This window comes from Gadus morhua, chromosome 10 (genome assembly GCF_902167405.1).
Source record: "Gadus morhua chromosome 10, gadMor3.0, whole genome shotgun sequence".
NCBI classification, from domain to species: domain Eukaryota; kingdom Metazoa; phylum Chordata; class Actinopteri; order Gadiformes; family Gadidae; genus Gadus; species Gadus morhua.
Window position 1 is genome coordinate 18,716,540 of NC_044057.1, and position 14,192 is coordinate 18,730,731.

General features: G+C 46.4%; 1 protein-coding gene across 2 annotated transcripts; it reads right to left on the reverse strand.

Annotated features, from left to right (window-relative positions):
- Positions 1-31: 31 nt before the first annotated feature.
- On the reverse strand, positions 32-12,572 carry sh3rf2 (SH3 domain containing ring finger 2). Of its 2 annotated transcripts, none has more exons than XR_003978358.1 (11): positions 12,210-12,572; positions 11,424-11,855; positions 10,245-10,535; positions 8,983-9,078; positions 7,271-7,699; positions 3,354-3,475; positions 2,657-2,827; positions 1,626-1,906; positions 1,180-1,499; positions 730-928; positions 32-559 (listed from the first exon to the last, which is right to left on the reverse strand). XR_003978358.1 is itself a non-coding variant. In XM_030368981.1 (11 exons), exons 2-11 carry the CDS (start codon positions 11,790-11,792, stop codon positions 379-381), a joined length of 2,556 nt encoding a protein of 851 aa, XP_030224841.1. In that variant the 5' UTR covers positions 11,793-11,855; positions 12,210-12,563; the 3' UTR covers positions 32-378. The 2 variants fall into 2 exon arrangements, 1 of the variants encoding a protein (XP_030224841.1); XM_030368981.1 differs by having other exon boundaries at positions 730-1,025; positions 12,210-12,563.
- Positions 12,573-14,192: the final 1,620 nt, after the last annotated feature.

Sequence of the window (14,192 nt, forward strand, 5' to 3'; positions counted from 1 at the left end):
TTTTTATAAATCTCTCATCCGCACACACATAAAAAGTTATCCCCATATGGACGCATTGTTTATTACACATTAGCAGTAACAGGGTCTGACAGAGGCACTGAACAATGTGTGGTACAAGGGTATTAAACAGTGATGAGGGGGGGGGGGATTTGTGCAACTATCAGAGTTCATGTGTAACAAACATGCACATACACAAAAATATATATATATTTTTAATGTAGCCATACTCAACAGACCTCATCTATTTAAGGGAGCAACACACGATTGTCATCTGGAATTATTACACCCATTTCCAGGTTCGCTGTGTAACAGCTGCTCGGTCATTCAGGCAGTGTGACGATCAGAGAAAGGGAATAATGTGGGAATACTGCAATCCAATCAGCTGAGTCTCTCTAGTGTCGGGAGAATACTGCTGTGGAATAAGCCAGTGTGTCCGGTGCTCTCCTGTGTCACCAGGAGCCGTCCGTCCGGTCTGGGCCTGTGGACCAGCACACGCTCTCCTTGTAACAGACTGAGCTCAGAGTCTTCCTGGGCTAAATAGGTGGTGCTCACTCTGTGCCTGGTGGGAAACAGAGAGGCAAATGGAAAAACGTTAAGAGAATAGCCGCAGTCAGGCCAAATTCAGTGACTACCGCGAGTGCCAAAAGAGTGAATGCTTAGAAAGACAAAATAATAAATATGTCGTCAAAGGACCATTATGCTCAAGTTGTGTTCCAGAAAATGAATCACCTGGTGGGACTGAACTGAGCGGATGCGGCTGATTGCATGGGCTGTTTCTGGGGGTTGGAGTTCAGGTCAGAGATCTGGCTCGCCTCCAGTCCTTTCCTAAGGACGGGGGCCTTCCCTTCTTTGAGAATGATTCCTGGTCCATCTCTTCCCAGGGTGAGTGATGGGGCCCACACCTCCAGCGAAGGAGGCCCCGTCGAACCTGAAGAAGCAATCTGATTTCCAGAGGACCAAGAGGAGGTTCTCCGCCTTATAAGCGGGGATTCTTCCTCTGTGAGAAACCGTACTGATTTCATTGGCTGGCGTGAGGAAGGTTGTGGGAGGGGGGGGGGGGTATTATAAGGTTATTGTAAGAGAGCGATTATTTAAGACGTTTCATACATAAACCAAATTATGAATTCAGTACTTTAACTTTCATGGGAAATAACAAGGAGCAAAAAAATATTAGTGTACCTTTTCCGTGTGGTTTTTCTGCGAGTCGGGTCGAACTAGGATGGAGTGAGGGCCATTTGGAAGTTGTCTGTCTTGCTTGAAGGCAGCGTCGTAAGAAACGGCAAAGTCTCTGCTGTTCAGGATGTCGGCAGCAGATGGCGCTGTTGCTTCAGACATCCAGCCCTGAGCTCTGCCAGGAGCAGACAGGAAGCTACTGTGTTTTTTCCTTTGCAGGACAGGGGAGTGGCTAGACACTTGGACCTGTTTTAAGTTCTGTAAGTGGGATTGGACATTTGAACTCGAAACATGGGTTGTGTAATGGTTGCCCCGATGAGGCGTTCCTGAAAGAACAACATGAAAAATAAATAAGCAAGGGATTCTTTGAAAAAAATGTAACCCAACACCATATCAAATACCAGAGCGGGTCTTAGCGGTAAGATGTGAGAGATTGTTGTCCGCCCAATCACCTCCGTGTGAATTAAAAGCCCGCCTCACAGTGTCCCAACCTTGGGAGACCCCAGACAGCCTTCCAGCGGCAGCAGCCGCATTGGATTGCATCGTGTGCGGCCCCCCGTTGAGGACAGATGGGCCCTGTCCCATAGAATACCCTGTTCCATCTGCGTTGACCCGGTCCAAGGCGAGGACCACAGCAGGGTTCTTGGGAGCTGCGGGTCTCTTTCCCGCCGTGAATGTGTTATAGGATGCTGCTGCTGGCGCTGCTTTGGTCTCCGTCAGCTTCGCGGATGTCCTGTCATGTCCAAGACAACAAAACAAGAATTCAGTCTTAACATATGGGAAGGACCGGCAGATCTTGTGGTGCTACATGAACTCCACAAAAGACATCAATATACCGTTGTTGTTTAATCATTTAGCAGATGGGTTTTATCTTAAGTGACTTGCAGAGAGTTCAGATGCAGGACACTTGCAGGCGTGTTGCTTTAAAAAGGTTGACTGCAGACATGACGGTTGGAATAAAAATAAAAAAAACAGCTTGGAGTGAAGGCTCCTATAAATAACTTTAGTGTTACTGTTGAATTGTGGAAAGATACAGTAACTGTATAGTGGGGTTACTTAGCTAAACTACATTCACCTGATGCTGACCAGGAGCATAGAAGATATGTCTCCCTTCCAGCTCATTTGCTCTTTAGGCTCTCGGCAGGAGCTTTATTTCAAATATTTTTTTTTTTTCACATTTGGCATGCTTTGGTTTGTTATTACTTTCAACACCCCACACGTCTTTGTCATCTACCCTTTATCAGACTGAATAAATTATCATGCACGCCTCTGGTTATCTAGATTAACAAATGAATGCTTTACTTTATGGTACCCGTGATTCCGTTTGGCTTTTGTTACAACCCAGAGCCGTGGCGGCGACAGAACACTATCCTGTCTTTGAATAAACCCCCAGCCTCCCCCCATTTTGTTTTACACCGTTCAAAATGTAAATGGTATTCAACTCCCACACCAAAGGCCGGCAGGGTTCGCGGGGGGCACGCACCTGAGCACCGGAGTGACATAGTTGGCGGGCAGGATGCCAACTTTGCTGGTTCTCAGGGACAAGCCGCGCAGCCAGCCCTCGTTGAAGCGGCCGTACACCCCTACCATCTCCCCCTTCCTGAGCTCCAGCTCCTCAGGCCGTCTGGGCTTGTAGGAGTACAGCACTGCACACCTGCGTGGTGCAACAGACGGAGCTCATCAGCATATTGTCTTCCCACAAGGGCTTCAGCCGTCATCGCAGCCTACGGTTTCAAACAGCAACTCGTAGAAAACGGGGCTATGGAATATCGGAGCTGCCGTCATCTCGGTTGGTTATTCGAAGGATTGTTACAAAAGATGATTGTTGGTCATGAGGATGTTTTTGTTATGGATGTATTCAAAGATATTTGGTGGTTCAAAATAAAGACAGCCGTAATTATTCAAGGCTTGATACAAAGAAAAGATTGTTCTTCACAAGAATGTTTTACCATTGTGTTATCCAAAAGCCGACATTCGGGGGCTTCTAAACAAAACTACAATCTTCTATTGGTGGGGTTACTGGGCTCAACCGCAGCCTCACTAGACGAAACACTGGTCATATATTTCCCTCAGTGACTGGCCGTGCTGTTTCCCATGTTGTTCTTTAAGGCTGTGTGAGCCTCCTGGAAGCACATTCTGGCATCACAGTGTGACGCATTAGCGCCGCTATCATTACTCACACGCTGATGGAGAGCTGCTGGGTGGAGGCGTTCTTGACCTCCGCAGAAGAGCTGGCCACCTGGGGGCTAACCAGCGCCATGGTGAGGGTGGGTGGGGTCGTGCTGTTCATCTTCTTCTCGCCCTGAAGAGCGCGCAGCAGTGAGTGAGTCAACATGGTTTCCATCGTGAAATAATAAGGGAGGGAAAGAAGAGATGATGGTGTCACAATGGAATTTGAGCTGAATAAAAGTGACTTCCCGGTTTGAAGGCGAAATTAAAGAAGGTAGGGGATGGGTATCAGTCATATTGTGTGCTTGGGAGTGTGAGCTCGTGCATTCCGAGGTTTTATGTGGAATCCCGCTTATTGTGAATACATCCGACTCAGAGACAGAAATACTTTGGTGATCCGCGTGGGAAAAAGGGCTGGTTTAAAAAGTGTTATCAAGTGTCAAAGAAACACAGAGGGATTAGATGCAAACACATGCCTGAATACAGTGTCAGCCACTGAGTCAGACAACAAGAATGTTGTTTTCCCAAGACTATGACCCAGGGGTTAGGTAAGTAAGAGGCGCATTGGGCCAATTCTTTTTCCAAGCCTTTACGAACATATATTAAGATTTATGTAAAATTAACATTTGTATTTACATATGTTCGGAGGGTGAACAAATAAATAAATTAGTTTAATACATTTTTGGCAGCCACGATTTGCGCAATGGCTATGATCTGCACACAGGCTGACCACTTAACCTTTGGACAACCCCCTCCCCCACATAAAAATGACGTGAATATGACTTGATATGATCAATAAAACCCTTTTGGTCCACCCTTACAGAGCAGAGAGTGGATGAAACACAGGCAGGCCTCAGATCAGCATGCTGGGAGTCGGAGCTCAGACAGCCAAGACCTGAGCTCTCAGACACATCACTCGGGTGTGGTTCAGAGTCGCGTAGGAATTATGTACCATTATCGCAACAATAATTACACTTCATCCCTGTGCGCTCGTAAATACAGCCTGAGAATACAGATTTGAATCTTTATACTTCCCCACAAGTTAATGGTTCAACCACTCAGTTACTAACTTACTAACTAATGAATGAACAAAAAAAAATTGATAGGAACCAGGCAACTAACTAACTAAATAATAAGCTGCAATGATGTGTAAAATAAGGTTGAAATATTTGGGAGAGGGAACTTGCATTCCGGGTGCCTTGTATAAATCTGGTGCAGTATGCTATCCAACAACTGCTTCAATTATAAATCCTCTGGGACAGGCCGCCACACATTATATCTATGCTCCATCCATAGGAAAACGAGAGGGAGGGAATTGAGCAGTGACGATATAACTACCACCACAGTCTGCCGAGGGTTCGGTCCACAGTGGAGCCCTAAGAGGCATGACGTGTAAGTGAACAAACTCAGCCCACGTTGTCCTGGGTTGAATGCGGCCTCCTACCTCCCGGGGACCCGTAGCACCGCGAAGGGGGGATGAATGAGCCTTATTGAGTGCATCTTTTGTGCGCTATCCACAGAAAGTGCTATCTTAGATCGAGCTCTTGCTGGGAGCTTGCTGTGGACGGGGGGGGCGCGAGACAGCCGAGTTGCCCTGACACCATAACCTAGAGCGGTGCGAGGGAGGAAGGCTGCCTCGCCCCTCAGAGAGTCAGATGAGAGGGAAGGTGGAAGAATGTAAAGGATCTCATGACGTGCAGCATATACGATTATACGATACAACTTTATTTGTCAGTTTGGGCTGAAATTCTTCTTCCCTGTTTTTATAAGCACCTTTTTTCAATAATTTTATAATCAAGGATCCAGATAATAGTAATGAACAACGCTTAGAAATGGTTCACAGCTGACACCTGAATTTCCATCCAGGGATTAATAAAGGTTTATCTTATCGTAAACACCGACTTCGTGTTGCATAAGCTTTTGATCCCTTATTTGGCCCGTTGATGGACAACATGCTAGTTGTCAATCTAGGATGTTACGTATCACTTTGTCAACGTAACCATGCTAGTATAATCGCAGTATGGCTCTTCTCATCCAGCGATGATGGGAAGCCACTTAGCATTGTTGCGAGGCAGCAGAGGTGAATGCTAATGGGAGACGTTTCTCCAAATAGCGCGCACACACACACTCAAAGGATCAACTAATTGGTAGACTGGGTTCAGCGTTAGGGACGCTAGACCTCCTGTCGTCTCCTTTTAAGTGAAAATGCGTGTGGCTTGTCTGCTATTATTGGCCCAGTGAAGTGAAAGAGGGAGTTCTACCTGCACTGGTGAGAGAAACCAGCTCAAAAGGCCACACACACACACACACACACACACAAAGAGAGTGAGAGTTGGAGGGAGATGTGTTATATAACTTACTCTGCCAATGACTCATCATCCTCAACATGAGAAAGAGCGAGAGAGAAACAAAGACAGACACAGAGAGAGAGAGAGAGAGAGAGAGAGAGAGAGAGAGAGAGAGAGAGAGAGAGAGAGAGAGAGAGAGAGAGAGAGAGAGAGAGAGAGAGAGAGAGAGAGAGAGAGAGAGAGAGAGAGAGAGAGAGAGAGAGAGAGAGAGAGAGAGAGAGAGAGAGAGAGAGAGAGAGAGAGAGAGAGAGAGAGAGAGAGAGAGAGAGAGAGAGAGAGAGAGAGAGAGAGAGAGAGAGAGAGAGAGAGAATCCATGCTTCCCAGCATGTCATCTGGTCACTTTCACCTTTTGTTTCTGATTTAGGTCTTTTGACATATTTTTTTTCAACGCATTCCACCTTGTTTTTTCTGTCTTGATTCCAAGTGTTACATCATTCATGTTATCATATTCCCGGTCTTTTCCTTTTTACCCATCTGCCACATCCCACAACTCCTTTAGGATTTGATTCCAATCAAATAAATAAGTTTTGACACTTGGCAAGCAACTTTGTACATTACTGAACTTTGCAAAGGCAGTACCGTGAGAAATGTACTCTTATCTGGCTCGCTTGCTAGCCATTAAGCAAGGTTAAAAATACTCCATTCGGGCATGACGTTGTGAAATGTGAAATCAAAGGCTAGTCGTTTTGCCACAGCTTATCAAGGCTGAAGTAGTTTGTCTAAAGATTTGTTTTTTCTCCAACTGGTTACAGTAAAGACAGCCAAACAAACCACATATCCTCCATTTATTCTTGCAATATAACTACTTAACTATCTGTGAAAAGATAACAACCGAGTACAGAGAAGGAGGCTTACTTGGATGTAAAACAGATCCTAACTGCCCCCAATTATCAATGTTTGCAGCCTCAAATATTTGTGTAAACAACTTCTTTGTTTACGCGTTAGCAAGCATGCAAGCCGCCCACAACATACCGAAAAATATGCTCTCAAAATCTCCCTGCTATCCTTAATCGTCCTGTAAAAAGTGTGGGAGCAATAGCAGGCCATCCCATGAGACCTTCCATGTCTTCCAATAAATTCATTAAAAAGAAACACGTGTTCTCCCATACCACTAAGTCATCAGGGTGCTGTTGACCATGCTCCCCTCCCACCAATCGAACCCCAGGCCTTCCCCTGATGCTTACATTCTATGGCTGCTTCCCCCCTCACTCCCTCATTCCATCCTTACCCTCGGTCCACCCATCCCTTCCTGACGTTGTCTTTGGTGTACTTTCAGTGAGTCAATTCGTGGCGACTGCATCGCCTCGGTTGACCGCTTCCAAAGCCGAGTGTTTTTACTAAATTACTTCATTATCCGGTCTCCCCTTCCGCCTCGCTTCACACAACAACAGTCACTAACGACTCAAGTAAAAATGATTTGTTATCACCCGGCAGGATGCAACAAAGAAAACCTGCTGCGATTTTAGAATAACATCAAACTCAAAGAGGTTATGAAAAGGGCAACAATAAATCACAACTTTCAAATGAAAAACAACCGACAGCCATGTTGGGTCTAGGCCCCGCCCCCCCTGTGACTCACCTGGGCCAGGTGCCTGTGGGACGTGTCAGAGCGCCGCTTCACGTGCAGGGCGGTTCCCTGTGAAGACGGCACCGCGGGCCCCTGGGTGTCGGGGCCGGCGGCAGCGGCGGCGGATTGGTGCGGCACGACGTCCCCCTGATAGCCTACGAGGTTGCGGGTGCTGGTGGACTGCCGCCGGGTGCTCTGGTAAAGGGTGCCGCTGATGCTGGGCGGTTTCCCTCTGCTAGCCAGGGGCGGAACGATGACGTTCTGGGTCTTCGGTGCCGGCGCCTGGAGGGCCCCGAACTGGGCGGTCCGGTTGGGTGACGGGGGGTCGGCGGGTCCCTTGTTGTTGTTGTTGCCCGCGTTCCAGGTCCGATAGAGGAGTTCCGCTGCGTCACTCCCTTTCCGGCTCCTTCCTTCCAGCAGTTTGGCGGCCACCGAGTTCGGCTGGAATCAAATCACATTTTGAAATATCAATAATAAAGAACACATAAAAAAACAAAAGCAGAAATCCTTCGGAAAAAAAAGGAAAAGGGTTCCCACTTTGCGGTAGTTCCCAGCCACTAAGTGGCAAGTCTCTCTTAACACCCTTACTTTTCTCTGACTCACCCCCTACTCCTACAACTTGTTGGCAGGAGAAACAAGTGGGAGAGATGAATACCAGCCAATGAGCGCTGCCGGCTGAACCGGTGGTGTTAGCAGAGGAGCGGCAGGCAGACGGAATTATAGTGCCGCACAGCCAGGCTTTCCAGCCAAAGCAGCCAGCCAGGGAGGCAGTCAGGCAGAGTAAGGTTAATGCCCCTCCACTCTCTACAGTGATGCGTTGGTATACCACCCAGGCAGAGGGAGCATTACTGTGTCTTCACGCTTGGCTGCACGGCACAAGCGGGAGAACAAGAAGGAGGGAGGGAGAGAGAGAGAGAGAGAGAGAGAGAGAGAGAGAGAGAGAGAGAGAGAGAGAGAGAGAGAGAGAGAGAGAGAGAGAGAGAGAGAGAGAGAGAGAGAGAGAGAGAGAGAGAGAGAGAGAGAGAGAGAGAGAGAGTAAAGTGAATGGAGGGGGATGACGAAAGGGAAAAGTGCATAGGTCGGGGAAGATGAAGAGCAGTGCTGAGGGCGCTCGGAGAGAGGACACAGATGAGCAACAAGAAGTGGAGGGCTAGGTGAGCGGTAATAAGTAAGGGGAAAAACAGTAAGCTAACTGACGCACTGCAACGGTAATACAGCTGAGAGAGACAAAATTCTGGGAAGAAAATAAATTGAATATTAAAGACAATTTCAGAAAGAGGCACAAAAGTAATTCAATGACAGAGCTCAATAAGCAGGTTGAATAAACCTGACGTTGTCATGCGAGTGGCAGACTAATGGGAGCCTTTACAGCACACAGAAAGATAAGCTCTTCACCTCTGCCGTTTATACTTTAGGTGTGACATTTCCAGACCATTCAACGAATACCAGGAAAATTAATGTTGTGCATCACGAATGACCCTGATTGAGCACTTCCTTTACTAGTGTCAACAGGATTATAGATCAGCTGGCTGACATCCCAGAGAGGCCCAGGCAACGAGGAATGAAAGGGAGGGAAGAAAGCGAGATAAACTGAAACAAAGAGAGAGAGAGAGAGAGAGAGAGAGAGAAAGACAGAAAGAAATAGGGGAAGAAAGTAAGGACCGGAAGACAGAAAGGACAGAAAGAAATCACAAAACAAACTCCCAAGCACTGAAACCACTTACCTCTACAAACTGAAGAGGCAGAATTCCAACCTTGTCTCCTAGCCTAGCCTCGATCCAATGGTCATCCACTCTTCTGATAACGGTAAGAATGTCCGCCTGCAAATCACAATGTGACAAGAGAGAGATTGAGGGAGGTATACTTACAGAGAAACGGAAAAGGGAAAGGAATGACTCAGGGGCTAAACAGCAGACAGACGCAAGTTGCCGGGAACTGAGTATGCGAGATACTATAGATAGAGACGTTGACCCGCACTACTCCAAGAATCAACTAACATCCACTACCGTTGTGTCAGTGGGACCCGGTCCTTGCTTTGACTAGACAAGCTATAAAAACCCATTTAACCATCTGCCTTCACTTTGTTGTTGTTTTCTAGACGGGAGAGAAAAAAAACAAAAATAACACGGTAATGGAGGGTCTCCAAGCACTGTGCCCCTTACGTAACTCCCTCCCTGTTCATGGGAAGTAAGAAGTGCTGCAGAGGCCCCAGACTCGGCAGTGCCTCTGGCTCTACAAGTTTCTAGTGTTACTGAAAACCTTTCAGACTGCTGCCAGAACAAAAGACACAAAGCCACCGCCTTTATCGTCCAGTAGAACGATAGCAAACAGGATCCATCCATATGTTAACGCTATGATGACAATGTTACCATAATATACATGATGGCGATCTGCAAACTGCTCATTGGGGAGGTTCAGTGATTGAAAGAAAGCCAAACTCACTGAAACCTAGAAGAGATTTATGGGGAAACATGAGTTTCAGGTCTAAAGGGATAAGAGAATACAGTGAGAGAATGTGTTGCGTCTCTGGATTTATTTCCCTGCTGGGGTTTTAGACCGTTTTTACTTGTCCATACATTGAACGCATTGACAAATATGGGCCTGTGAAGCCATGGAGGCTATTGCAGTAATAAAGGGCTAGAACAAAAAAGCAATAATAATAAAAAAGAGATAGTATTGATACAGCGCATCTCAAAACTTCATTGACCACTCAAAGTGCAATCCAATTCACACACACACACCCACACGCGCACGCACGCAAACCGGCTTCAACGATGCAAAGAAACAGTCACAGCTCGTTCTGTACGGAACGAGGAGAGCCCGAGAATCAAACTAGCATAACGCCTTCGGTTGCCAGACAACCTTGCCTGCCTCGTAAGCTCCTACTGCCTGCCTGCCACCCATACAAATGATCTCAACCCGGTCCGACCCTGCCTTTACCGGGTGACTCATCCAGGGCTTCAGGGTTTGAGGCGCCGGGACCAACCTTGGCAAAGCCCAGACAGTACTTCCAGTCTTCCAGGTCCATCTCTCTGGGTTTGAAGTCCTGCAGGGCCCGACAGAGGGCCGGCACTTCGGGCTTCCCGGCCACGCCCTGCTTCTGGTGGGCCGCACCCTGGAGCCAGGCACCAGCGGGGGATGACCTCCCGCCGGCCGGAAGCCCCTCTCCGTAGTTCCGGTTCTCGTCCGCCTTGGGTCTCATGGAGCCAGTGTAGGCGGGGTTGGGCAGCACCAGCTCTCCCAAAGAGTCCTTGTGGTACAAGGCTCTTGTAGAAACCTGTGGAGGAGCAGAGGAGTTGTGTGTGTAGGGTTTTGTTTAGCTATCTCAGGACAAGCTTATAAGCTCAATTGCAACAACGTTGTAAAAAACCCAGCGAGCTGCTTATGGATGGGGGTGAAGTGAATCGTAATGTTCTGCACTGGTAGGGCCAACAAGGTTCAGCGTGCCCTTTTGGGGGGAACATTAAACTTATACCTTGACCTCGTTCTGCAGTGACAAAGTGGAGTCAGGTAGTTCAGAAAAGGACATTTGTTAAGAGAGTGGAGGGGTGTACGATAATAAGGCGAAATAGGACACATCAGAAACAGTACACTACTAAATAAGTGAATGCCAAGTCTCTCAAAAGCCCACACAACCCACACATCTAAAATATATTTTGTGACATTGAAAGATGTCATCTCGTGTCCAATAGTTTGTAAAATTATAATGTTGATATAATATAGCCCTATTATAAGATGACACATTTGCAAACAGTCAAGCCAATTACAAAGCCTCCAAAACATAAATTACAGGGTCCGCTAGGACACAATGGCAGTGCTACAAAACATGTTCTAGCAAAACATATGTTGGCTGATTACGATGGAGCATAATCATTATTTGTAGGTGGGCTGTGGGATGGTTATACACTTGCACATGAGTGCACAGCTGCATCACTGTTCTTTAGAAATAATGCATTTATACAAGTATAAGTGTTCTCTCGGTTTCACTACCTACGCTCAAGGTTTTAAAACACAAATGTGACAGCATGACACAGATACTCTACCAACATTATTAATAGTGTGTATTTGTTTACAAAGATCCCTCTCAGCAATATGACCCATTTCTGAGGACCAGTCCGGGTCAAGCTCCCCATGCACCGCTGCGTGCGTTCAGTGTCCCCCTCACCTCTTTATGCCTCTGCTGCTCTTTGCTTCGGTTTTCGCCCGTCTCCTGCTGACTCTCCCGGACCCCTGGGTTCTCTCTGGACAAGGGCACCATATAGCGGGGAGAATGTCCGCTCCTGTCGGGCCCCATGGGGTCCGGGGGGCCTCCGACTAGCCGTACTAGCAGGAGGTGGGCCGGGAGCTCATCCACGGTCCGAGCCAGGGTAGGGGTGAGGCACTCTGGACAGTACAACGGTGAGTAGGAGGATGCTCTCTTCTGGAGGCAGGCTTTACAAAAGGTGTGCTGGCAGGGTAGGATCTTAGCCGAAGCATCGAGCTGCTTGAAGCATAGAGGGCATTCCAGCAAGCCTAACAGAGCAAGCTCTTCCATCGAAAAGGCGGGTTTGGTGAGGAAATCGACTCTGAGACGGTTGCAAGACTGTAATCCACCATACTGTAGATAGGAAAATAGACAAAGATTCTAATTAAAGTGTCAAAATGTTAAACACACCAAAACACAATACTCAATAATACGAAAATGCTAAGCTTACCTAGCCTTGTTTACAGTATCACGTCAGACTGATAAGCCAGTGAGAGGAGTGGCACACTTTTAAACACTTTAAACACACACATGAGTAATAATGTGTTGATGATGATGATAATGATGATGATGGTACATTAGACTACAGTTGCGATAACAGAAATGAAATGAGCCGTGGTTCATCGGTCATATTGCATGCTTGTATACAAGGTTTACAATAACACCTGTGTGTTGCTCGCGGGGGCTACAGGTGTCACGTCAGCTCACCTGGCCACACAGGTGCCGTACGTAGTCTTTACAAGAAGTTTAAAGCAGATCACATATTCCTCTTCAGTCGAAACCCGATCAGTTTAGAGAAAAACGATCAGGAATGCGGGCAGCAAAAAAATCCAGAGCCAAAGTGCTATTCCATAAAGTCGGATTCAGAAATGCGCAACACTTTTCACCGGCGGGTTCTCTCGCTGTGACGCAGATGACGTCTCACGCACGGGACGGAATACGGCGGTTCCACGGGATAGGCGACGGCTGGCGAGAGCACGGTCTGAGAGGGCTTGCGTCCAGGGTGAATGACGACGTTATTACTTTAAATAAGGGCTCCGGGGCTCCGTACCGTGTCAACATAGCTCCCTCACAGCTGCTCATGGGAGATAAGTTACAGTATTACAGTTGCACTGTCACATTTACCTTTACTCAGGCATTTGTGACGTCATGAATCCACGGTTGAAATCGGGAAACAAGATTTGTTCTGAACCCTAATACTGAACTGCATATAATGAGGCAATCTGAGATTATGCATTTCATTTATGCGCTGGTTCAAAAAAGTAAGTATCCACTATTTGTTGCAAAAATAAAAAATGCCATCTCACTGTCCTTATTTTCTAAGTGCGCTCTGAGAATAGCTCTTTAATAATTTGTGCTTTAAAAAGTCATCCGAGAGCTTTATCAAATGTCCATGTACTTTGGTCTCCCTCTGCTGGTGTGGATCAAGAAGTCGGCTCTGGTGATTATTTCTAGTCTTGATTCAGAGGAAAGTAGGCTAAAACAAGTAGTTGTAGGCCTCGCTTTAGTACAAATCAAGAGTAACTGTACTAGAAGTAGTAACCTTGTGGTATCAGTAGTAGTCTCGTATAGGTCTACTACAATACAAATAAATAAACTTAGCCTTTATAAAAGCAAGTCTTGGTTAGTTGCTGAGTCAGAATCCTGTTTGCTATTTATTTATGTGGCACATAATTAATGTCTGTTCACTCATTTGATAAATTGGATACACATCCCCCACCATCTCCCAACCCAAAATTCCCCTTCTTACATCTGAAGAATGAATTATTCAGCCATACCGGCTATGTAGAGAAAGTTCAGGACATCCATTGAATTTTTTAAACAGATATTAATCTTTCATTTGGTCTTCCACGTCAGCATAACTTGGGGAATTCTTGAATATATGACTTTTACAGGATGGTGTGTAGAGGCCATGACTTATTCATGTGTTCATATCAATGTGGTCAGGCTACAGCAGAACCTTTCCTTTCCACCTCTAACAAGTTACCAGCAGGATCACTTGTAGCCCATACGACAAACAAGATTATCCTTAGGCTCTGTGCATTTGGTGTATTTTGTCCGACATGTGATGTGATTAAAAATCGTGTTTCCTTGGAAAAACACTGAACCAAGTACTGCAGCAACAAACAAAAAAGGCAGCCAAGTAACTGGCCTTGCTTTCATTGTTCGATTCAGCATTCCCCCATGGACCCACTGTGTGGGGAAGACGCTGTATGTGCACTACAAAGAGCCTATAGGGCTTGTACACCCAAATGCATCATGGGATTTTTTTGTTAGCGATACTCCGCCCTTTTGAGCATACTCAAGAGAGCTGTAGTACTATAAAATCTTAAATAGCCATAAATATACTGTAACCTACGCTAATTAAAACTTTGTTTGGCCACATCTTGCCTAATAAATCCTGTGGCACTTTCTCAGTGTTCTTTCATAATGATGCATCATTTTCCAATGAATGACAATGAAAATTACCTAAAAAACACAACTGCACACTCTTTTGCACACAAAATGAAGGTGGTCAATGGAAGTTATGTTGCAATGTCCAAGCCCCATGCAGACTGGGTTGTGCCCATTATCGGCCACTGCTTCTGATTAAAAGTCAATGCAGAAATGACGACTAGCATCATCACTAAGCAGAGACAACCAGACCGGACACCTTAAAGGCCGCCTTTATGTCTGTAATGGGCTGGGCTT